This window comes from Emys orbicularis, chromosome 17, assembly GCF_028017835.1.
Source record: "Emys orbicularis isolate rEmyOrb1 chromosome 17, rEmyOrb1.hap1, whole genome shotgun sequence".
NCBI classification, from domain to species: Eukaryota; Metazoa; Chordata; order Testudines; family Emydidae; genus Emys; species Emys orbicularis.
In genome coordinates, this window is record NC_088699.1 from 6,555,522 (window position 1) to 6,580,454 (window position 24,933).

The 24,933-nt window shown below is 49.1% G+C and overlaps 1 protein-coding gene across 1 annotated transcript; it reads right to left on the minus strand.

Moving 5' to 3' along the window:
• Window positions 1–853: 853 nt before the first annotated feature.
• TBX2 (T-box transcription factor 2) lies at window positions 854–14,699 on the minus strand. The gene is made up of 7 exons (XM_065418297.1): window positions 14,335–14,699; window positions 12,650–12,917; window positions 8,927–9,073; window positions 6,728–6,804; window positions 6,298–6,467; window positions 3,838–4,397; window positions 854–1,300 (listed from the first exon to the last, which is right to left on the minus strand). The coding sequence occupies exons 1-7, from the start codon at window positions 14,697–14,699 to the stop codon at window positions 854–856; spliced, it is 2,034 nt and encodes a 677-aa protein (XP_065274369.1).
• Window positions 14,700–24,933: the final 10,234 nt, after the last annotated feature.

Below are 24,933 nucleotides of genomic sequence, written 5' to 3' on the forward strand. Positions count from 1 at the left end.
ATTTGCATATTCTGGGATCCTTATAGCTTATTTACACAAATTTTCATTTATTTCATAAATATTTTTTTCTGGTACACAGGTAGATTCCAAAACCGCCATGTCACACTGCCTGTACCAGTTCTGCGTGTTGGTGGCCTTTGAAATCAGTGGTGGATGCAATAGAGCTGACGACAGTTTATTTCCATTTTCCCCCTGACAAATCAGGTTACACACATGTTCATAGTCACTAGTCTCGCCCAGAGTTATTATTTTCCTCTTAAAATTGTCTGTTTTAGGTGCGGGGGGGGGGGGGGTTTGAAAGCATCTTCCTCCCTTCAGAAATCAGTCCCTATAGAAAACATCAGTCACCTTTCCCGCAGTCTCTTTAAGGGAATGACTGGTACATTCTTTCGCCATCCCGGAAATTGCATGTGTTATGGGTAATCCATTGATCAAGAAAGTTACGCTGCAGATTGGAGTCCTTTTGCTTTTCCAGATGTATTTGGAGTCCAAACCAGTGGGACTGAGGAGGGGAGGGAAGGATACTCGCCGTATTTTCTCCTGATTTGGGTTTAGGGAGGGGAGATCCTATCCATTATATTCTCCTGGGTCTGAGTGGAGAGTGGTGGGGAGGGAGGGAGGAATAGTCTCCCATAATTACTCCTGGCTACGGGATATTTTGCTTGTGGATCATTCACTTGGCCTCTGCTTTGTCTGGGTGTCTGTATGGATCACACTTGTATCCCTGTCTTTAACTGCCTGGCCCCCTCCCCTTTTTTTCCCTTGTTTTTTTTTAAATAAATATTTATACTGTGCTGTACAAAATCCCAGTGCTTCTCAGCCCTTCGGGCTGGCGTGTTGGCAGCTCAGCCAGTCACTTGGGGGACTCCCTGCCGGGTGACACCTCCCTTTGGCTCTCCAAGCAACTGACCAGTCTCTGGATATTCTGCAGTTCATTGATGGAATCTTTCAGGGAGCTTTTGGGAGAGAGGGAGCCCCTCTGGCTGCTGGATTTGTGCAAAGGGAGGTCTGGGAGGGGGCTGGATTCCCTGCTGCTGCTGGGTTTGGAGCCTTCCGAGCCTGGGTTCAGGCTGGCGGGCAGACCGGTGGTCAGGAGGTTGGTGCTGGGTGGGATGGTGACGGGGATCTGGTACGGGCTGAAGCGCAGGCGAGGGCGGGTGCTGCTCAGGAAGGGATTCCGGGACAGGGAGCTGGCCGCAGCCGCACTGGTCGCTGGCAGCGCTGAGGCGGCGGCGGCCGCAGCTGCCATGTAGGTGTACGGATAAGGGAAGAGTCCGCCAAAGGTGGGCATCGGAATTCCCTGCAAGAGAGAGACAAAGCAGGAGAGTTTTAAGAGCGCCTGGTGGTGGGAACTGGCCACATCGCAAGCTGAGGGGCAGGGGGAAGAATGCCAGGCAACCAGAAAATCCAGGTGAGCCACCCTGATATCTTTGAAAACAAAGGATTAGGAGAGAATCTACTGCCAAGGTAAGAGGCCAGGAGAGCAGACTCCAGGTGAAAGGGGTTGGCACCTGCGTCCAGTTCATTGGAAGGAAGCTGGGGGACCAGGGATGGGGAACCAACCAATGCCCCAGAGAAAGGATGGTAGACCTGGGACCAGGGCATTTCATCCCGGGGACCCAGGAGGAAGTCGAAGTAGCCAAGCTCCTGTGTATCACTTCAAACGCAGAGCCCAAGAGACAGAGGCTTGTCTGTCAATTGTCTCTGCATTGGGTGAGCTTCTCTGTCCTCTGGGAGCATAAATGACCTTCCACCAGCAGCGCAAAATCAAGTCAAACTCATTAACTAATGGAAATGGAATATTTTCTTCCAACACTCTCACCCACCCAGCTCAGCACTTTCCATCCCTCTGGGGCAAGAGAGATGCCACAAATTTGTGCCTCCTCTCTACTAATAAATCTATGCCACATATCAGATCCTGCACCCTTTTATTCCAAATTTCCCACTGAAACAATACACCCTGTATGCAGCAAAAGAGATTTAAACGTCAGGGAACCGTGAAAGGAATCAACCTGCTGAAACAGTCCCGAGCACAGAAGCAATGCCCTCTTAATTAGGCTGGGGCACTGCTCAAGGAATAGGTAGGGATGAAGGTAACCTGTTGAGTTCCTAAAGGATCTTGTAATAAATGGGGAGAGGATCAGACCTGATCAATAGAAATGAAGTTAACTAGCACGTCTGCTGGGCAGCCTGAAACCCCTACCAGAGAAACGCCTGTTGAAAAGCTAGAGCAGTACACCACAATAAGGCTCTGCCTTGAACAGGTCTCCACTAGGACATAAAAAGCAACATCTTCCCTCTCGGCTCTAGCCTGTCTCCCAGGTCTGTGCATCCTCACCACAAGTTTAATCACATTAAGACACACAGTTAAGTAGGATCGATAAATTAGACGGTTTAAATGACATCTTGGTGTAGTTGGGTTGACACACACACACACACACACACACACACACACACACACACACACACATTTTGAAGATGGCACAACCCTAGTTTTGGCCAGTGGAAATAGGCTGGATCTTTCTCCCATTGAAGTCAGTGGGCAGAATCGGGCCCTTTCCACTTACTAGACATGCTCCTTATGGGCCCCTCTGATTTGGGGGGACATAATGAGCCTTGAACGCAGCTACCCCCTCTAGCACTGATCGTTACAGGCTCCAGCAGCGCCAGCCTGCTGGGTTTGACTCAGGATTCACCCTGGCGCTGAGCACCCTGTTCAAAGCTAGGGAAAGGCACAGAAGTGGATAGGCGCGTCCATAATTCCCATGTATCTCCTGTTTGCATTAGCAACAAGCAAGCAGCTGGAAAGTAATCACGACTGTACCCGGTCGGAAAGGTTCGCCCGGGTTCGCCTCGTAAAGCTCTGTAGGAATGGAAGGTCAGTCCTGGCTCCTGCACATTACACACACTCACACTCAAGGAGAGACTGGAGCTAGACACGTTTTATTCTGTATCAATTCAATACCCCTGTAACTGGGGTTTTTAAAACGGGGTCAGGGCCGAGCATCTCCGCGGGCTGATTTGTTACCCTTCAGATCTGGCTGCATCTAAACGAATTAAAGTGTTACAGGACCAAAGGGAGGATGATATATTATTGGCCGGAGACAAATGTCACGGATAGAAATAAAGGGACCCTCGGGTGGGCAGCTGAATAGCATTGCTCCTGCAGAAGAAAGCAGGCGATAATGCCGCTATCAGGCACTCGGTCTCCCCTGTCTCCTGGATGGGTTGATTGATTTTGTTTTCAAAAGTCCCAGGCTGGCTAGGGAACCGCACCGAATTGCTCTCCGGATAGCCCGATCCGAAACGTGACCCTGCTTCAACCAGCCGCATTTCTCCGGCCAGTGAAACAGCCGAGAGGTATTTGAAGCAAGCAATGTGGAATCCGATTCAATCAGCGAAGGGGACTGGGATAGTGACCGGTAACAACCCAGCCTCCCGCTGCCCAGGGAGCCAGGAGAGGGGGGAGGGGGGAATGGGATGGCCTGGGGACACAATGAAAGAGCCATTGTTTTCCATTGCGAGCTGATGCAGCCAGCCCAGAGGTGCTGGGCTCTAGCCCTGGCACGAATTCAGCCGTGCGGGGACCCCAGGCTCCGGACCCCCCCCCCCCCCATTTCTAAGCAGGAGATGGGGGGTAAGAAGAGAAGGAAGGGGGGTTAACTAGGGCAATGAAGGGGGGAATTAAATACGGAAGCAGATGCGGGATAAGGGGGTGAAATGGGGGGATACATTCGTGGGAAGGGTAAAGGGAGGGAAGTAAATCGGGGTCCGGGTTGAGTATTGGGGGGGGGGAACCGTGGCTTGTCCCAGCCCCTTCCGGCGAGCCCCGCTTACCTGAGAGGCCAGCATATGCTGGGAGAGGTGGAAGGGGAAGGGGGTGGCGGTCCCGGCCGCCCCCTGAGTCGAAGCCAGGGCTCCGTTCTCCAGGCCCCCGCCGGCCACCGAGGCCAGCAAGTGTCCCATGCCCATGGCGGAGAAGGCCCCGGGGGCCATGGCGAACTGCCCCGGGTGCAGGAAGAGCGGCTGCCCGGCGCCCAGCGGGTTGAAGAACTGCTGCCCGTGCAGGCCGGAGAGCGCCAAGCTCTGCAGGTGGCCGGCGCTCAGGTGCGGGGGACTGTCTGTCTGCACCATCAGGGGGGCGAAGGACTCTTTGCTCAGCCCGCCGCCCTCCGCCTCCTTCTTGGAGGCATCCGGCTCTTTCCGCCGCCCCTCGGGCTTGTCCTTCTCCAGCCCCTTGGGCTTCTCCGGGCTGGGTCTCTCCCGGCTGCGCTCCTCCGGCAGCCGCGGGCTGCTGCGCGGGCTGGCCTCCTCCGGGCCGGGGCTGGGCCCGCGGGCCGGCCGCTCCTCGGGCAGCTTCTCCAGCTCCGGGTCGCTCTCCGGGCAGGATTTCTCCTCTGCAAGGAAAGGGGGTGTGTGTGAAACGCGGGCCCATCCCGTGCCCCGGGGGGCTCGCATAGCTGGGGGGCAACGGGAATCACCCCCCGGCCTTCTACTGCAATCAGCAGCCCCGGTGCAGGCTGCCCTGCTGCCCAAACCCCTTCTCCCCCCTTGTATCGCACACCCATGGCAACCTGCCTTCCCCAGCCGGCCCTGTCTGCCTGGCTCTATTTAAACTCAGCAATCAACTGGGGGAGGGGGGGATGCTACTAAAATCTCCACCGTTTTGGGCGGGGGGAACCCTGGTTATTCATTGAAGAAATTCAATCTATTTTTCGGGGGGGAGGAGAGAATTAGACCTTTATAAACGGGTAATTGTGAGGCACAGGGGATTAGCACCGCTTTGCCAAACAGGAAGAACATATTTGCTAAGGGCACCAAAATATATGACAGCATCCTATCAATTAGCTTCATCTTCACCCTGGTCTGCCTAGCTCATGACGTGCTCCGCGGGTTCAAACAAAGCAAAAGCCATCGAGAAAGGAAGGAGTATGTGCAGTATTCGAAAATAATTGATTCATTTATGGTATAGCTAGATTAAGTGTAAATGCACCTTATGGGCCGATTAGAAAGGGAGGGGGTTGTTCAGATTAAATCACCATGAAATAAGTATGTCATGATCTGTTCTGAAAAAGCACTGATCAAAATACACATCATTGTGGAGAGGGAAAATAGTGAATTGAACCATATTTCGCAACAGAATCGATCATGCATACAAGCATCTCTGTAGTCTGAGGTAGCAAAGATCCCATCTCGGCAGGTAACTTCACACATCCGGATTTAAATAATATCGGACTAGTTGTGATTCAGAGAGCAAAAAGTTTGAGGCAGCTTAAGTTAAATTCCTTAGTTTGAGATATATATTCATTGCTGGTTTAATGGATTTAGCTGAAAAGCACTCAAGAGGGCCAGGTGTGTCATAAGCCCTGGTATTAGGTAAATAATATTTCTGCAATTTCATTAATTTTTGCAAGCCAAAGAGGCAGGCCTAAAATAGAGGGAAAGGATTTTTTTTAAAAGCAGCAAATCCACTGACACTGTGTCAGTGCCAAACATGGTAGCTGAAAACTACAATGAGAGAGCTGCTGAGTTTTATTTCCATTTACTAGATGTGAGCCTCCAAGTTCTCCCCTCTGAAAAATTAGGGATTGTTGTGGAGGGGGGTTTAATTTACCTTTTGCAACCAGAGTAACGCTCCAGAAAGGAGTTCTGGAAGCCAGTAAGGCTTATGTAACATCATAATTACGTTTATGCAGCCTGTTGTTTACACAAATTTACAACAGGAAAATGTTAGAAGCTGTAAATAAGGTATGCATCCCCCCCTCCTCAGCTACATTTCTTCAGTCGTAACATTTGGTTCTGTTGTACTGATCAACCTCTCTACCTCCTTCTCGTTTGGGTTGTGCACATTTTTCTTCCCGCTGGTCTGAACCCCGAATTTGCAATCAGTCGGAAGTGGGATAGAATTCACTCCGCGCCTGTTTTTAATCTGTATTTAAAAGTGGCACCTATATCATTGCCGAATGAGGAGCCAAGACATACCTGAAATCTGACACGCCAGGGAAGTTACTTAAATTACAATTTTTGAATCTATTCTTTTCTTTCTCATCTTCCCATTTGGATTTGACTTACAAATACCTCTCAGTTCTAGTGGGTGGAAAAAAGTAATTTTCCAGTTAACAACCTTGGGGTTTGAGTTACACCTCTGTTAATTCGAAGCCATTCCTAGGAAGGCTTTAGGATGTAAATCAGATTCGAGTCTGGCCATTTTTGTTCAGAGAAGGCAGAGAGAAAAATCACCACTTTCCTTTTTTAACAGACGTTCATGCTGACTTCTGGAGTGTATTGTCTAATTACCTCTGCTGCTGCGGTTGAGTCTCAGGGGACTCGGGGCTGTACCCAATGGGGAGTGAAGTGTATCGCGCACTGGGGCAGGATCACACGAGGAAGCATCGGATTCGCCCCCATCTCGGTCAGGTTTGCACTGCTCCTCATACATCCGCAGGGAGGGGAGAGTGAGCTGTTTCCTTCAAAAAGAAAAAGTCATTACTAAACATTATCTCTGTGGTGCGTCCCAATAGATACACTCATGGTTCCACCTTGTTAATGGGGATAGGGGAAGGTGGAATCGCTTTACAACACCCGTTGTAAATATTACTTTGGGCTAAACTAAATCCCCACTGAAATCTCTCAAGTAACTTTTGGATATCAAAAACAAAGGGAAGGAAGAAGGAAATATCCATGTTACCACGAGACTAAAACATTCTAGCTCGGATAACAATTTTACCTCTTTTCTCGCCTTCCATTCCCGGTATCTCTGAATCCTTTTGCAAATGGGTTATTATCGATTTTAAGCTGGGTGATCTGAAAACAACAACAATAAGCTGTGTAAATTATCCTAGAGACAAGGTTTTATGCAGAAAGGGTTAAAATATTCTCTCTCTCTCTCTCTCTCTCTCTCTCTCTCTCTCACACACACACACACACACACACACACACACACACACACACACACACACACACACACACACACACATATTTTTGGACTGTGTGGAAATACATGTAAAATCGCCCTTTAAAACAGCAACGATGAGACAAATATTAGTCATTAAAAAGTGATGGGAAATAAAAATAAAGAGCAACCTTGTAGCTTGGTCGCTTGACCTGTGCTAACCTCCAAAGTTCAACGGTGCAGAATGTCAGTGTCCTATTTAGGTTCTGTTTCAAACGGTTTGAAACACACACAATCCCCGGTTTAACACACCGCATGCGTTATTAAAAATGATGCTGAGGTTTGGCCTGAATTATTAATAGAGTTTTAATGATAGGAAGTTATTTTTCACGGCCCCCTGGAGGGAAGATGGCGACTAAACATTGCTGTGTTGGTTAAAAGCTATTCTTATCTCTCCCAGAGACTAACTTATGGTGCTGGCGACATGAGGGCATTCAATAATTCATGCTTTTGAAATATGTCCCCTCGATGGTTGCTTTAAAAATGCATGTTTGATCTGCTCCACATTATTTCTGTAAAAACAAATTGCTTAATCCCCCTTTTACTTCCCAGCTTTTCCACCAAGCAGGTTTTATTTTGTGCCAGGATAGACAGCGGGGAAGAGGCAGTGCATACCTAGCAAAGCAGGTATAATAGATCTGTCCCTTTCCAGCCCTAAACTGCCCCTCACTCCACTCATCCATCTCCCTTAAACTGCACTGATCAGAAATACCGCCCCAAAGCAGGGTTTTAGTCTGAAGAGATGAGTAGTCAGTGACAGCTGGCTATACACCCTCCTAGCTTGCAGACCTGCAGGATGGGTGGTGTGTGTGTGTGTGTGTGTGTGTGTGTGTGTGTGTGTGTGTGTGTGTGTGTGTGTGTGTGTGTGTGTGTCAGACCTGCAGGATGGGTGGTGTGTGTGTGTGTGTGTGCGTGTGTGTGTGTGTGTGTAGCCCATCAGAAAGAACCAGGCTGGAACAAGTGCTGAGTTGCGTTGCGGTAGCTTGCGGCGATGCTGCAACCTAAGTGTTCTTTAATCGATTGTGACTCTTTGCCATAAACTTTACGAGGGAAACAAGCCCACCAGGACCCTCAGACAGACCTGTCAATTAACATCAGCAGCCAGGAGTGGAGGTGCCGGTCAGCTTTTGGGTGGGGTGTGTGTAAAACCTCTTGGGGAGGGGGGGGCGCTAAAAACCGGTCAAGTCTGAAGAACAAAACCCAGCTAAAGCACCACGAGAATCAAAGATTTCCCGCCCATCTCCAAAGCTTTGCTTGTTGTTCTCCGGCACCCCCCCCCCCCCAAGTGAAAGGCTAACCCTGGTTAATCTTGAAAGCTATTGAATTAGCCTATCTTCTTGGTCATTTTACTGTGCTCCTCAGCAAAAGCTGCCTTTAGAGGTAATTCCCTCCGAACGCTCCTCATGCTTCATCATTTCCATCTCCTTAGTATCTGAAAGCTACTGAGCAAAACTCTTCGGTCCCCGTGCCAAAGAACCAACAAGAAAAGAAAAGAAAAAACAGGCTCCCGGGAGGGGGAAAGTGGGGTACTGCCTCCTCATGTGGGGGCACCTGTCTGTGAAATCTCTCCCTTCGCTCCCACTCCCCCAAGCACTGCCCCCCCGACTTGTCTTAAGCCCAAGCAGCATGTTTCATCCGGCTGGCTCAGGCAGAATCAGAAAACACACACACACAATTAACTCCCTGCTTTGATTTTTATCTCCCCCGAGTTAGCAAACTCGATTTCCAAATAGTTGGACTCTTTAAAACTAACAACCGCGAGCTAAACAGGCTAATATTAGTAGGTGGCAGCAGAACAGGAGACTTATAAGGGCATCGGAGTCCTTGTCCAATTCCCATTGCTTGGATTCCTCCCCGGGGGACCGATCCTGATCCCATCCTGAAGTCAGGGATTTCAGGGGAAGCAGGATCGGATCCCTACATCTGCTCAAGAAGAAAAAGTTCATTTAAAAAACAACCCCTTTGTCCCCTTACCTTATCGTTCTGATATGCGGTGACTGCTATGAAGTCTGTTTCAGGGAACACATACGTCCGGAAGGTGCTGTAGGGAAGCTTTAGGATGTCATTGGCTCGCACTATATGAAACCTGGGCTGGTACTTGTGCATGGAGTTCAATATGGTCTGTGGGTTAGGAAATGAGCGAATGACTGAAATCGAGCAAATACAAACCAATCTCCCCTGTAGAATTCCTAGACTCAGAGCCTGCTATCAAATATTAAGCAGGATTCCCCCATTCATACCAAAAGGAGGGTTCCCCCCCCCTTATAATAAGTCATTTTTTACAATCTGGCCTCTACTGATCAGGTCACTTGGAAGAAAAAGGCTTGTTGCAATTTCTTTGTAAATGCTCTTTAAAAATGCAGTCTGATGACTATAATGATAAGGAGGCAAAATATCTCTCCCCAGATTATTACAATCCTGAGAATGAAGGGAGAGCCCAGTCTCCACTGCATATTTTCTAGCAATATATATCTATATAAAATTATCTCACACAGCGCAGAAGTGGGTTATCTCACCGCAGTTGACTGCAACAGAAAAATATGTTCCCAAGTAAGCTACTGGAATAGTGAAAGGATTGTTTCACGCCACGATCCACGTGGATTTTATGTTTTAGATGAAGATATTACAGATGAACAAGCATTTGCTCCCTAATCAGGTGTCTGAAACTGTCGCCAGCAGTCAAAGCAATTCTGTATTCCTTATTTTTTTAATTTTAGAGCATTTGGAAATATTTCTAAACCAGAACCACAATTTGAAAGAAGGGTCAAATACTCATTTTAATTAGCTTAAATTGCTCTGAAAAAGAACACAATTGTTGCGAATTCTAAATTCCTTTTCTCCCCCCTTTCAAATCACACAACTAAAGTATTTTCTTGCCTGTTCTTGATTTAATAATTCGGTAACCTGATGTGTTCAGGATTAAATGCAATATTACCGAAACAAAATTGTTGCTGGCTGGTGAATTCTTAATTATTGTAAAATACTATTGCCCAAGTGGCTAAATAATTGTCACTTCATTTTGCTGTAGAAGGCAATAAAAAAACAATTTTAACCCCAAAATAGTCACCTGCTGGTGACCTGTCAGATCAATATTATATCGATGTAATCTAGACGGGATTTATAAAGGAAATGGTGCAAAAATTCCCATTCAGGCTGTAAATCTGCATTCCTTTAAAAAAATTCATCCCTTCCATGACCAGATGGCACAGACTAAACCCTGATCTTTCCGATTTAATACACGCCGGCCTTTTGAGAACAACACACACCAAAAATATTGAATTGATGAAGAGGAACCGTTCAAAATGTTAGATCCCACTAGCTTTCCTTGAATAATAAAAAGCTATTTCTTATACTCTCTTGCTATTGATTTACACATTGCATTCTCGAAACAGAGCGCAATGTATTATCGAACGGGCCAGTTCTTTTTCTATCTAGACAAAGTAATCTCCTCACCTGAGAGATTTTTCATGCCTTCTATTGCCCATATTGCTGTTGGGTGCAGCCCCCACCCACCCTTGAGTGGGCGCTGACTGCCTGTGGCATGGATTGACTGACAAACCACCATCTCCAAATCCCAGTTAATTACCATATCAAAAACATAGGACGATGAACTTTCTCTTTATCGCCCCAAATGCTTGTCCAAAGGCTAAAGACAGCTTGTTTGTGAGCTCTGATTCCCTCCCTTCGCGCCCCCCTTCACCGGGCATTAATGGAAGAATAAACATCTCTCTCCCTAGTTCAGATCCTCTCTATGCTGTGGATATCTGCAAATTGCTAAGACACTTCGATTTTTTGTTCACTAGGCGAGGAAGATGATCAATAAAAAAATAAATAGGGACGTTTGATAGACTTTAAAAAAATCCGTCTCTGCAAGGAGACTTCTGCTTCCTGGAATAACAAAATAAGCTTTCCATACTCCCAGTGAAACTAAGACAGGTGGGTCACTTCAGCCATCTACCAGCTGAAATATACCAAGACCGGTTTTAACCAAGATCCCCGAGATATTGAATTTTGCAGCGGACACCCAGCCTTGCCCATATGCGGGCTGGCCTCTCCTTCAGTTGCACCTGTAGAGAGCATGGCTTCTTAGTGTGCTCCCCACTCTACCCTGTTGCCCTCAGACACCTCTTACCTTTCATTTAAAGGGAGGCGATTCTGCAGCCAAAACCAAACCAAACAACAAACCTTAAGGGTTTATGAAATGACCCTCTATTTTCCTTTATTGCTCCACCAAAAAGTCAAGTGATCAAACAGGTCATTCAGGACTTGCCCATTCACACTGAAATCCTCTCAGAGATCACAGTCTCCCCCGATCTCATTTCGGCAACTGTATTTAATCCCAAATCATTTTTACAGATGTAACCCCCCCCACACACACACTTTCTCATACACACCGTCCCAATCTCTCCCAGGTTCTGGTGACTGGTCTGCCAAGTAGATTGCTCTGTAGTCCTGCAGTTACAAATGTTAGAGCAATTATGCAATTACATGAGTTTATAATTATTACACTGCAGGCAATCTCCTAGCAATTCCAGCTCACGTTTAAATCCAGGAGGGTTTACAGTGAGTGAGGACTGGCAGGATCAGGCCCAGTGAAGGAAACTGATCTGGCATATTTTAAGGGAGGAAAATGAGTAGTGCATTGGCCGTCACCCGCGTGACTCAAACATGAAGCAAATGGTGTAAGGATTTAAACCCACAATGCCATGTTCTTAAGAGTTCTTCCTTCCAAAGCTGATTTAAAAAAAAAAAGTTTTCCACTTATTGTTATGGCGCAGAGCCTGTATCCCCCTGCTCCCCACTGTTTAATGGATTTTACTACATGGTTTTCAATAACTCACCCTGGAATTGAAATAGGGAATATGTCAGGGTCCTCTCCAAATTACAAAACCCATAACATCTAGAACGTGCAACCACTTCCATTTACCCTCCGCCCAACCGTAGACATTTGAGGCGGTTAAGGTAGCATGTGCCTACACCATGTGTCTGAAATTCGCAATTCATACTGACTCAAAGGCCCAAGTGAACATGTTAGGGGGTGTGTACACACACACACACACATAATCGACACGGCGATTAATCTTAATTAAGAGTGATGGATCCCATGCATTTTAAGGCCCGCTATGTGTGTTATGAATTAAAATGTCGTGATAAGAGCTGGTGATTTACTATTTACAGATGATAAGCGCACATTCAAACTGCACTGTCTGCTGGGGGAAATATGTTGCCTATTTCTAACGGGGGCAGTTAAATTCATGGCACAAGCACCCTTGTTTTCCTCCGTTTTGGTAATAGGTGGGTTCTTCTGGGTCTATTTTTAGCGAGTACATAGGAACCTCGTAAACGACAATACCTGACGACAAAGTTCCCAGAATTTTGACGCTTGTTGGTTTTTTCAAACAAACCCCGGTGATCAAGAGATGTCTTTTGAAATGTGCCCACCAGAGCTATGTTTGTTTCCCTTTGCTCCTTGGTGAAGATAGCAGCGGTTTGGGGTTTTTTTAAAACAATCCATGTATTAAGATGCAGTTTCTGTCTCACCCATGCCTAGCTTTCCATCTGTCCTTCAGATGCACAAACACACAACACTTAACGGGCAGCTAGCGAGACAGTCGCCACAATGCAAAAAAGCTTCCTGCACCATCACAGCCCGCACGAAAAATGACCCCCACAATCGCTTGTGGAGGTGATACTTACAAATCCGTGCTTGTCCGAGATGTTGTTAGTGAGCTTGAGTTTGTGAAAGGCAACAGGTTTCGCCATCCACTGCTCCCCTGTAGCAGGGCTGTCCGGGTGGATGTACATACGCTTGGGCATCTCTGGATCCGCCTTCCCGGCTACCATCCAGCGAGAATTGTGGAATTTATACCGGCAATCATCCGCAGCCACTATATCCATTAATAAAATGTACTTGGCCTTCTTGTCCAGGCCGTTCACACGCACTTTAAACGGGGGGAACATTCTCCTAAGGGAATAAAAGACGATAGGAGAAAGAGAATAGTTTCGTATTAAAAATAATCCGAAGCACTATAGAGTTTGCTCGCTTTTGTTACAAAATATGAAACGAAAAGCAGCAGCCGTGTCTGAGACCTATTAATCCGCAGGCTGCGGGCACTGCGTACCCCCAGCCCTGTCTCTCTCTCTGGGTTTGCATCCATCGTGTGCCCACTGCTAAGTAAACTGGAAATGTGCATTAGAGCCATGTTGTTACATTGTAAAGTCTAGACCCTGGGCCTCCGCTTTCAAAACGAAGTGAATTTTTAAAAATAAACTCACACCGAATTAGCAATTCGGAACAGGTCTGTGGTCTCAGAACTACTATGAAAATCAAACCTTCTTGTAGAGCTTAAATCCTGGTTCAGGTCCGAAATCTACGTCCTGGGCTCTTTTGTGTTTTGCCATGTTTTTAAAAAGTGCACACACTGGGTTTGTCTCCCCCCACCCCTTTAATCTAACCAGCCGCTTCTTTACATTTCGCTTCATTCGCATGACAGAAAACGAGCAAAAAGGTCGAAATCTCAGCGTGGATTTCTCAGGAAATTGAGACTAGAGATAAAATTTCATTCTTGATACATGTTAAAGCAATTTCCTTCCCCTAAAAAAACCCAACCCAAATATTTTCACGGAGCAAGTTTCTAATAATTTGCGAAAACAATACCAACGCTGAATTTATAAATATCCTACATGTAAAATAAAAGAGAGCTAATGCAAAGAAAAAGATAAAAGCCAGAGATACCTGGAGTGTGTGTGTGGGTGGGGAGATGGGCTATTGCAACCTTATTTTTTTAATGTTTATTTTTCAAAAGGGCTGTTAATATTTAAATACAGGTATATGGAGGGGAAAAAGCCAACTCTCAATATTAGTCAGTCATGCAGTGAAGAAAGTGCTGGAGCTCTACATATACCAAATCGTTTCCATTTTACGAAATTAAACAAGTACAAGCTACACCAATTTAATCTGAGGTCAAGGTGTTCAATTACTGCATACACATTTGATTTGGAATCTTGCTTCTTTCTTTTAAAAAATGAAAGTGGGGGAGAAAATCCACAAAGTCCAAGCCATCCACTAGCCCTCTATTTCTTATTTGTATTTCATTCACTGAATCAGATTTTCTCATCAGCAGCTTCCTCCCACCCTCGGGGGAAAAAAAACATTGGTAAATAAATAAAAATAAATGAAGAAAGAAAAATCCCCAATCCAGGTTGCGGGCCCCCGAATCAGTGAAATCTACTCATCCTGAATGTGCATTATTTTAAAAATTATCTAAGTCACAGGTGCAAGGAGTGGGTGGAAGAATCGGGGGGGGGGGGTTGTATCACTTTTAGTGGCCCTTGTGCAGCTACCAAGCGGGGTGTGTGTGTGTGTGGGGGGGTGTTCATACCTTCCTGACTTGGTGATCACCATCTCTGTCCCCAACTTGTGAAACTGGTCCCAAAGCTCTTTGGCTTCCAGAGTCACTTTGGGGTCGTCCTCGACCTCCTCCTCCGGTTCCAGGCTCTTGAGAGATCGCAGATGGGCTGCCTGGTGATGGTGCCCCAGGGCCGAGACGTGCAGACCAGCTTCTGCTGCTCCAGCCAAAGTAGGGTCCGGGATGGGTTTAGCCAGCGCCGCCGGAGGCAGAGCCAGAGCCGGGAAAAAAGACGGCTGGGCTGCCGCTAGGAAAGCTGACATGGGGAAATCGGCTGGTCTGGGAGCGTGGAACGGGTGATAAGCCATTGCAGTCCCTGTGAAGGCTGGATCTCTCATCGGTGCATCCACAAAGCCAGGAGAAAAGAGGGGACCCCTTGCCCTGGTTTTGGCCCAGCGAGCTCCTTCCAAGTCTCTGGAGGAGGAAAAGGCAGAGCTGGGTGAGAGCAGCTCCCGGCGGCGGACACTCCCCGGTTGCAGTTGGAGATAGTGGTAGCTCCTGATATTTTTTGTTGTCGTTGCAGCGAGGCGAGCGGGCGCTGGGCGCAGTAAAGTCCTTCGCCGGACTAAAATAGAAACAAAAGCCGAACCGCGGCTGTGCCCAGGAACCACGCGGGGCTTTCAAAGGGCTCCCCACCGCAGCGAGTCTGGGGGGAACGGCCACCACGGCGCCCCCGGAGAGTCAGGAAGGCGTGCGATCCGGATCCGCCTTCGGCCAGGCTGCGCCGGGCGAAAGGACCCGGAGTGGAATGGTTAGATCTTGTCCTGATCTCTGTAAAACTGTGACTATCTCACATGTCCTTCCTGCGCTGATCCCCTCGCTAATGAGCCAAGCCCCCTTGATTGCTGATTTTACGCGTTTCAGACCAATTGTGGATCTCCATAGGCGTGGTTTTGACAGCTCCGGCCAAGATCTGGGGTAAGGGGGGGGGGAGGGAAGGGAAGGGAGGGAGGGAGGAAAGGAAGAAAAAAAAGAAGGTGTCGGAAGCACCGGCAGTAAGAAAACATGTCAACAGAATAAAATATTAACCAATGACAGAGAAAAGTGCTCGAAATCCCACCCCCAGCTCCTTTCCGCATACCGGGTCAGCGCTGAATTTGCTGCCGGCGGGGAGCGCTTCGCAGGCGGGGAACTGCTGACAGAGGCACCGGGGCAGCCCGGAGAGTCGTGTGGAAACCTCAGGAGAGACAGGAGCTAGCCCACATCAGAAGTGCAAAGCAGAGCGCGCGCGCGCACACACACACACACACACACACACACCAGCTTCGCCTGGGCGGGAGTAGGGCAGGAGTTGCACAGATTAACAAGTCATAGATGTGGCGCGGGGGGATATTACGTGTAAATGCGCCGTAGGCATCTACAAGCGAGAGTGTGTCCGTGTGTTTTTTTGTGTGCACCGAGAGGGCGGTGTGCGCATACCTCTGTGCTAAGATAGTGTTGGTGCATATACGCCTGTGTGTGCTAGCAAGTTGTGTGTGTGTGTGTATGTGTGTGTGTGTGCGTGCGCGCGTGATGTGTGTACAATGAGAGAGAAATCTGAAAGCAACCCTGGCCCCCAATACACTGCTGTGATCAAGCTGTATTGATTTAACGTGCCTTGCAAAGGGCGCGCTGGCTCCGTACTCTAAAGTGGCTTTTGACTAGCAGTTCAAAGCCCGGACTCTTCTTTGCAACCCCCTAATTTTATAAGAAGTAGAGGGGAGAAGGGGGAGGGGGAAGATAAACTCTATGACTCCAGCCCTACGCCAGATACTGGACACTGAATCTAGGTGGGGCCCACCACCGCGCGCGGTGCCCGCCAATCGATGCAACGCGAAACGCTCCTGGACCGTAGCAGACCGCGAAGGGCGTCAGAGCAGGCAACGGCGAGGCATGGGGAGGCTTGAAGTATTTGGGGGCGGCCGCGCGGCGCATCGCCGTTTTAAATCCCTGGCCGAGGTCACTGGCGGCGGGGTTGGCCAGGCAGCGTTCAGCGGGGGATGGAGCTCCAGAATCACACGCCAAGCGCCCCGGGGTGAGTGCTGGCCAGCCTGGACCGCGGCACCGCGTTCATTGCTTCCCCACTGCACCGGGGGGATTGTTTTGCAACTCGCTGAGTTTTCTGGGGAAGTGACACTGGGGGGAAAGCGCTGCTTTGTGCCTGGGGGTGCGGCTGATGAGGATCAAACTTTGAAGGGGACCCAGGCAGTTCTGGGGGAGTCAGCCAGGCGGAGGGAGGGGGGGGTTGCGTTTTCTCAGTGGGAGCGATCTCAAGGCACCGTCTGCTGTTTCTCCTAGCGATGTGGGTGGGGGGAATGGCAAAGCCGCCAGCAGGAGAGGTTGGGTTGATAACAGAGGGAATTTAGGGTGCTGCAGAGAGACAGTGATAGTCCCTTAAAAAAATTCCCGCATCCTGCTGACGGCTGAGTTTTACACAGGATTTGAACTAATCCCTTGACAAGTTATTCATCAGCTTGGCGCGTTAAAAAGCCCCCCTAGTCTGCCTGCTTCAAGGTTGGTTCTTCCCTCCCCGGGAAGACTGATCCGGAGGGTTTGTTTACTGGGCGCCTGGATGCAGATAATCTTGAAGGAAAATCCTGAGTCTGTTTGCAAAGGGATTATGGCCGGGCATCCCCCCCCCCCCTTCCCCTTGATAGATAGTCTGCTAGAGGGTGTCACCCGGAGGGGTTAAAGGCGCAGGAGCTATTGTTTGGGGGTGGGGAGGGGGTGTGTGTGTCCTTTTTAAGAGGTCCATTTGGAGATCTGTTCTGATTAACTGGGGGCTCCGTTTGCTGAAGAGGGGCTTGGCGCCAGGCGGCTGAGACTCCACAATAAAGACCCGTCTCTTGTCACTTCATATTTACCCAAAAATCTTCAAACAGCGCCCTGCAATCCTCCCAAGGCTCCTGTCCCTGCCGCCTGATCGTCGGCCCAGACGCTTCCCTGGGAGATTGGGGAGGGGGGCGCCGGGAGATCGCCCCCCTCCTACCCGAAGGAACTGTCCCAAGCCCCCAATAATCCCGATGGGGCGCAATGCAAACGCTGGTCCCCTCCCTCCCCCTCCAGAGAAATGCCTCTCCCCTTCCCCTCCCCTGCACGCACCAGGCTGGTGAATAGAAGCGTGTGACCCCTAGATGGCCGCCAAGGCAGCCTGTGAGTGCCCCTGCGCGGGGAGAGCCCGAAGGGGGAGCGAGATTCCGCCCAGCCCGCGGTTGTTCGCAGCTCCAGCTTTTTACGCCGTTCCTCCGCGGCGCGCAGCAAAGAGCAGACAGGCTAGAGGGAGCTTCCATCTGGGATGGCTGCAGACTGGAGGGGAGGGATGGGTCCGTCTCACTCGCCTTGTGCGCCGGGAAACAGATCTCGTCCTCCAGAGCAAGGGCTGGCCCTGCTGTCCTTAAGGCGCGGTGCGTGTAATGAACACCCAGGGTACCGGGCACCAGCCCGTCCACGCGGCCATGCCTGGCTCTGCATCATCCAGACACCCCCGGCTGGCTGCAACCTCTGGCCCGCGGCGAACCTAGGCCCGGCTTGTCAGCAGTTTCGCTGACACTTGAGCTGCCCTGTCTGCCCCCCCCCCCCCCGTGATCCCTGTCACTTCCCTGTACGCTTGTGCACCCCCCCTTCCTTCAGGGCTGGGGGCGAATTCACTGCTGGGGTTTTGATACTGGTCTGTTCTCCCTTAGGCCAGCCAGGTGAGGACACAGGCGTGGGGCTGATGGCGAGTTGGAGCAGCAGGAACCTAAAGCCAAACAAGGGTCAGCTCCCCCTTTGCCCCCTGGTTGTTGTTACATTTTGCTGGGTTGCCGAGGGCAGCCCCTGGCGCCACAGGGGAAACCGAATCAAAGCCCAACACTTGTTCTCCAGGACACTTTACAACCTGCCATTGTCCTGCGGCAGGTTCACCTCTTGCCATTGTCGAGGGTGGTTTTATCGCTCCCTTCCTTGTTGCTTGATGGGCTAGGATAAGAACCCAGCCTGGCCCAGATTGGCGTCTTCTGGCTGGCAGCCCCTTACAAAATCCAAACTCACACTCTGCCGCTGGGGCCCAGAATGAGCTACAGTAGGGAGAAGGGAGTGCTCAGAGGGGTTCGGGAGGTCGTTTGAACTCACCAGAGCACGGGGGATTGTTAAAAGCTGCAAGGGAAGGTGTTAGGATGGGGGGGGGGGGGGTCAGGATGTGTTGACATTTAGACACAGTTTGGACTTTGGATTTTCGCCTCTGCGGAAATGTGCTGACGGCAGCGGCCTTCGAATCCAAACCAAACGGGGCTTTTGCCGCAAAGCAAAATCGGTGCGTTTTAGTCCCGGGGAAATGCAACCAGCCAGTCACTCGACGGGCCGCTCTGGCGCTGAACGTCCTGGCGACTTTCAGATCTGGTCTGAAGGAGCAAAATGCAAACTTCAAATCTGGCGGATAATAAACGCAGCTGTTGTGAATTAATGCCGACCCCTTTAAAAAGCAGCTACCGTGCAATAAATAAATCATCTGAATCATCCTCTTACTTCATCTCTGAAAATCCTACAGAGGATTGTTTTGGGGAGACATCAATATATATTCTTCTCTGCTGCCTGAAAGAGTTCAGGGGCGGCTGCATGCCGCAGTTAAGAGGAGGTGATGACTGGAAACTGCTTCGCCTACAAACACAAACGAAAAGCCAGTCGTCTCACTGAAATTCGGCGTGATAATAAAAAAAATATTTCGCACTGGGTGTATTGAGGACATTAACTCGAATAAATCCAGGATCCTTTTTCACGGGACACCGAGTGTCCTGGCCTTATGAAGCCCAGGCTGATAAAGCTGCACATGCAACAAGTCAGTCTCAGATCGAGAAAAAAATCACAGCTCCCCCCATATCACCCAGAACAATTTACTCCGTATTTTTAATTACCTCTAGTGTGTGGGGGGGGGAAGTGTTAGAAAAATCTATTTGCAACAACACTTCTACTAAGTTTTCCAGAAAGCAGGCTGCTCCGGTTCTCCACAGTCTCCTAATTCGTTTGAACAGGATAAATAATAAATAATAATAATAATTAATCTCTCCTCTTCCGCCCACTCCACCACCACCACCACCATATCCAAGCCACTATGTTATATAATTACAGATTAGGAACCTACACCGTGTTAGTCTCTAAGGTGCCACAAGTACTCCTGTTATTCGTGCCTAAACAGATTCAGATCTTGTTTGATCAAAAATACCTTTCTCCTTATTCACCTAGTGAGCCGTAATTAACAATCACCGTATTCATTAAATATGTTAATACACCCGTCCTCCTTAAGACCCAGAGTTACTTACTCCCTTTTTATTCCTATAAAAATTCGATTGCATGACTGACTTTGTTAGCTGCTAAAATCCCACACACAAAAGGGGGGGTTTATATACCCTATTACCCTTCTTTGGTGGATCAAACTGCAGGGCTACCTATACAGCACAGGACAGAGCAGTAGGAATTGCTGACCTTGCTAAATGTAAACGGAGGGAGAAAAACTCTTCTGAAAATAATTTGTAAAAAAATCAGTGTGAATACAAAGACTGAGGCAATACAAATGCGTATCCCAAAGACAGTGGAACTACTGAGATGTGTGTGTGTGTGTGTGGGGGGGGGGGGGGTTGTAAGGCAGTTGAGATCCCCTCTACAAATTAATTACAAAAAATCTCCCCCCTTGTGATTGTGTGAGTTTTTTTGGCCTACTTGATTTTATAATAATTAAGGCCTTCTACTAAATGTAGAGCGGTGAGGTTGTGAAAGTGTACATGGAGGTGTCCTTTATCTTACATAGGACAACCCACGTGGAATGGGGTTAATGGAGCACTGTATGGGGGTTACATGTCTAGTATCACACTGCACGAAGTTTACCCTGAAGCCAGGGGAAAGATTTGGATTCTCTCTGCTCCACAAATACGCAAGAACATTCTTCATTTTGTCCTCTGCGTTTTGATCTAATCATTTCTCTGCCATTTCCTTCTCCTGTAACCTTCTGGGTCTAGCTCTCTTTTTAATGATGACTTATCTTATATAAATAGAGACGATTTCCTAACAATAACCCCTATCCTCGAGGTGAAACGGTGGTAAGGGAGGGGGAATCAGGAGGGGAAAAGGGCCACTTACAGTTGTTTACAAGGCATGGGTTTCTTTGCATGTCTTCTGTTTGTAGTTCCCCCTCTCCCTCTTAGCCTTGGGCTTTACCATCAGGATTGCAGATCGGGGAGCTAAAACGTGACACTTTATGAAACATGAAACAGACTCCCAGCATTAAGGGAGGCGTAGCTTAGATCACCAACCGCTGTGGGTTCATTTCAAAGAGGAGAAGCCAGGGAGGAAGAGGAGAAAGAATCGAGATTACTGCTATCAATATAAAACAATATGTTGAGCTTCCATACAGTGTGTCTGCTTGAAAACCCTCTGCCTGAATCCCAGGGTTTAAGTCTTGCAACAGAGTCTTTTAAGGCGATTCCTCCCCGGTGCCCCCAGTTAGCCCGGACAAAGCCCTCCCCCCAAAAGTTTAAGCAAACATCTAAACTTTCAACCGAATTTCCCATTCCGTTTTCTCTCTTCCCCTCTTTCATCTTTGCCCATCTCCGCTCCTCGCCCCCTTTCTATTTTTAGCTTGTAGACGCAGGCCTTGGCGCCAGGCCGTTTAAGACCTGTCAAAGTCCTTCATATTTCCCTCATGTCACATGGACCTTTCGCTCTCTCCCCTCTTCATGCAAAGCCAGTCATTTGGATCTGGGAGTTCGTGAGCGAATGCAATTTGCTCTTCTCCACGGCTGTGTTGTCTCTGTGACCTCAGTCAGCAGGGCTGCTGGTGTCCTGTCCTGTGCACTTAGACAAATTGCGAGTGATTGATGAAAAATAACAATTCTCACAAGCAGCAATTCCCCTCTCCCCTTCCCTCCTCCCAGCTTCAGCCCGGGCTCGATAGGAAATGAATGGAAAGCTCACATGTAGCGAACCAGACACACTGAGCTCGGAGCAGAACACAAATGCACGCCACAGGTTGAAACAAACAAACAGTGTAGATAGAGGTAGGTCCTGTCACTACCTCTATCTACACTGCTTGTTTGTTTCAACCTGTGGCGTGCATTTCACCAGCCTCTCTAAAGGAGAGAGAGGCACAGACAGCCATTTAATTATTGTTGAGAGAGAGAGAAATCAGTTTTCAGGAAAGGTTTTTGAAAAGGAAAATTGGCAGCTTTGCTTTCCCCAAATAGCCCAGGAGCTCCACGGCGACAGAAATCGCGGGTAGTATCTGTTCTCCAGGACAAAGAAACCCAACGTGTAACGACCTCAACTGGAGGCATGTGATCTAAGGGGCCAATACTTCAGACAGCCGGGGGTCCTGGCCTGAGATGTCAGCAATAATCGATCTGAACTTTCACTAGGGGGAATCTCCTATCCCTTACCCCAAACCAGACTCGATGGTGGTGTCCTTCCTGTATTGGCTCAGGAGGGAGAGAGCTGCCCTTTCTGCCTGGATCGCAGGATCGGGAAGAAAACAGATAAAGTGGAGACAGCTGAGGGATTGCCAGGGCTAATTTTAAAATAAATCTGGGTGCCATCAGCGCCTGGGCTGAAAACCGAGCTTCTGCTGACACTTCGCCCTAAGGGAAGGGCCATGTCAATCCTCCAAAAGCAGAAGGGGGGGGGGGGAGGGCGGGAAGTACAAGCAGGGAAACTCAGAGCTAGGGAGTGGGGTGATTTTTAAGGCAGCAGTGATGAGCGAGAACTGGGCAGGCTCAGACCGAGTTCTTCCCCGCATGGCTTGGGGCGGGAGGCGAGAAAGAGTCAGGTGGGAGGGGGCTTGAAATACACGTCTGCCCCCCCCCCAACATCCCGCTCCCCAGCACCCCACTAGCACAGGAGCCGCTGCAGTGAAGTGTTGTTAGTAACACTGTGAGCAGCAGCTCCTCCGAGGGCTGAATCCGCAGCAGGGAATCCAGGGCAATCGCACGCCAGACCCGGACTGGGCCGGATCCCAAAGCAGGCGAGGCCCTTTGGCTTCAGTGGGAATTGTGTCTGTCTGTAGTGAGGAGAGCCGGGTTTGGCCCCGTCACACGCCTGGCTCCAATGTTGCGAGCCAGAAGAAATGGGCAGGCGGCATGGATGTCTGGGATACCTACATCTCGTGCACACGGGGCTCCTGGCGGGGAGGGGATACTCGACCACCTTCGCTTCACCTTTGTACGCTGCCTCTCCAGGATCCCACCAATCCCATGTCGATTAGCGGGTTTTGCTGCGGAGGTGACCGGCACAGAGTTGCGGGTGGTTTTGTTTGTTTGCTTTTAAATCGCTGGCCAGGCTGTTTGACGGGGGGGGGGGGGGGCTGGTTGGGGAGCCGCAGCTGCTCAGGAGCAAGTAAGAGCCACTTTCCGGGTCCCGCCGGAGTGACTCCTGCTATCTGCTCCGCAGCCTGCGGCGGGACCGTGAGAAAAGAGGAGCACGTAGGATTGACCCTAAGGGGCGGCCCCCAAAAGGAGCCAGGGAAGAAAATGGGAACGATTTGGCAACGACCAACAGGTGCGCAGAGTTACCCCCCCCCCCCCGGCTGGGTCTAGAGCCCCCCCCCTTCCTACAGACACGAACGGCTTGGAGCCAGCGTGGGGGGAGACATTGTCCGCTCAGCAGCTAATGTCAGATTGTTCCGTCAAATAAACATTAAAAAATCACCGTCTGTCTCTCTGTGCGGTTTCTCCACCTCGCGCTTTCTTTTCGGTTGGATTTTAATGACACCGGGCCACTTCCTAAAATAATAGGAGATATTTCATCTGGCAAACTGTCCGTGAAAAGGTACCTTGGAAACACATTTGGAATGAACTGTAAATTGAACCTATACTCCGATATATATATTTTCCTCTACACACACACACACACACTAATTAGGAGTATAATTAGTGTGGGTATGTGTATATCAATCTACCTCTGTATATGCGTGTGTATGACCATTGAAGAAATAGACTTTTCTCTATTTTCTCTATAAACACAGAAAATAAAGAAAATAGAGAAAAGTCTATTTCCTCAATGATCATACACACGCATATACTGAAGTAGATGGATATGCACACACACAGAGGTAGAGAGATTTATATAGACACACGCATACCTACAGAGGTAGAGAGATTTACTTCTATGTAGATTATAATTTAATCTATATTAATGATACATCTCAGTTGAAGGGCTGTTTATTACCCAAGATGCCCTCCGGGAAAATACACAGGGCCCAACCCCCCGCCATGTATATTTTATTTGGAGGCGATAATTCCATAGAAATCACAATAAAGGTTTCGCCCTGTGGCTTCGCTTCGCAAAAAGCCAAGCCGCTAACCCGTGGCAGGTGAGGAAAGCTTCACCAGCTGAGCTGCCGTGGAGAAGACACGGGTGTGCCCCAAGAGAGCGACCAGCTTAGAAAATTCATTTCTCTGCAACCTCGGTCGGGGCGAGTGACACGAAATGGGTCACTTGATTCAATGTTGTCCTAGAGCCCAACCGCTTAGACTAGAGATTCTCGAGAATTAATGCGGTGTGCCCCCCTGGGATCCAGCTAGCAAAGCTGCCATGCGCCTCATTCAACACCGGCCGTGCAATGAACCACCCTTGTCCCAGCCCCTTCCCCTGCCCGCCCGTGGCACCATTCTCTGCCACAGGGCAGGACATTATTGGGTGCAAACGCCTCCTTCTCAGGGAAGTGCTGCCGTGGTTTGCCCTGCCTGGAGACAGGACAGGTCTGAGCAGAATTTCCCTCGCCCTCCTGCTGCAGAGATTAACGCAGCCCCTTGCTAACTCAGGCTGGCGAGAACTTTTATTATTCATTATGAAACATGTCTAATATTTTATTCATCGCCTTTGTCTCTGTCTCTCTCTGAACACCGTACGGTTGCTTTTCAACAATCGGATTAATAACCTGAGATGCAGCAGCCTCCCTCGTTTCTGCCTAGCAGATGGGCTTGCCACTTGATTTGTCACTTCTTTGCAACATATGTTATTTTATACTCGCACACGCCGCGGAAAACACTCCCATTATTTGCCAGGAGTCAGGCAATCCGCTCCAGGCAGGAGAAAAGTCTAGTTCCTCAAGGATCACTCCCCAGAATGGCCAGGGTTGGTTGGAAAGTTGATTGTCTCTACAACACGCCTTTTAGCTTGGCCATGGCCAGGATTTGACCGCGCGCAAGTTGTTACCCTTCTACCCCACCGGGGATAGCCCCTGGGCCCAGGGTGTTCTGGAAGTCAGTGTCTAGCCCACAGCAATCAAAGAAAGGGGCCGGGGGGAGCAGAGATACAGCAGCATCTGAAAGAAGGGAAGGCAAAAGGGTAGGACAAACCACCCCAGAAGATGCTGTCAAGGCAAATTTAATGGGGACCAGAGAAGTTGGGCAGAGTGGCCTATACATTTTTGGTTTTTTTTCTCCCTCAAGAGGAGACAACAGCGGTTGTAACTCGGATCAGATTTAGATCCAGGGAAGAATGAGTGTGGAAAGTGTCCATGAGAAACACCCTTGCAATATATCCATGTTTACACACACACACAAACACTATATCCATATCTACACACACACACTATATCCATATTTACACACGCACACACACACGCTTTAC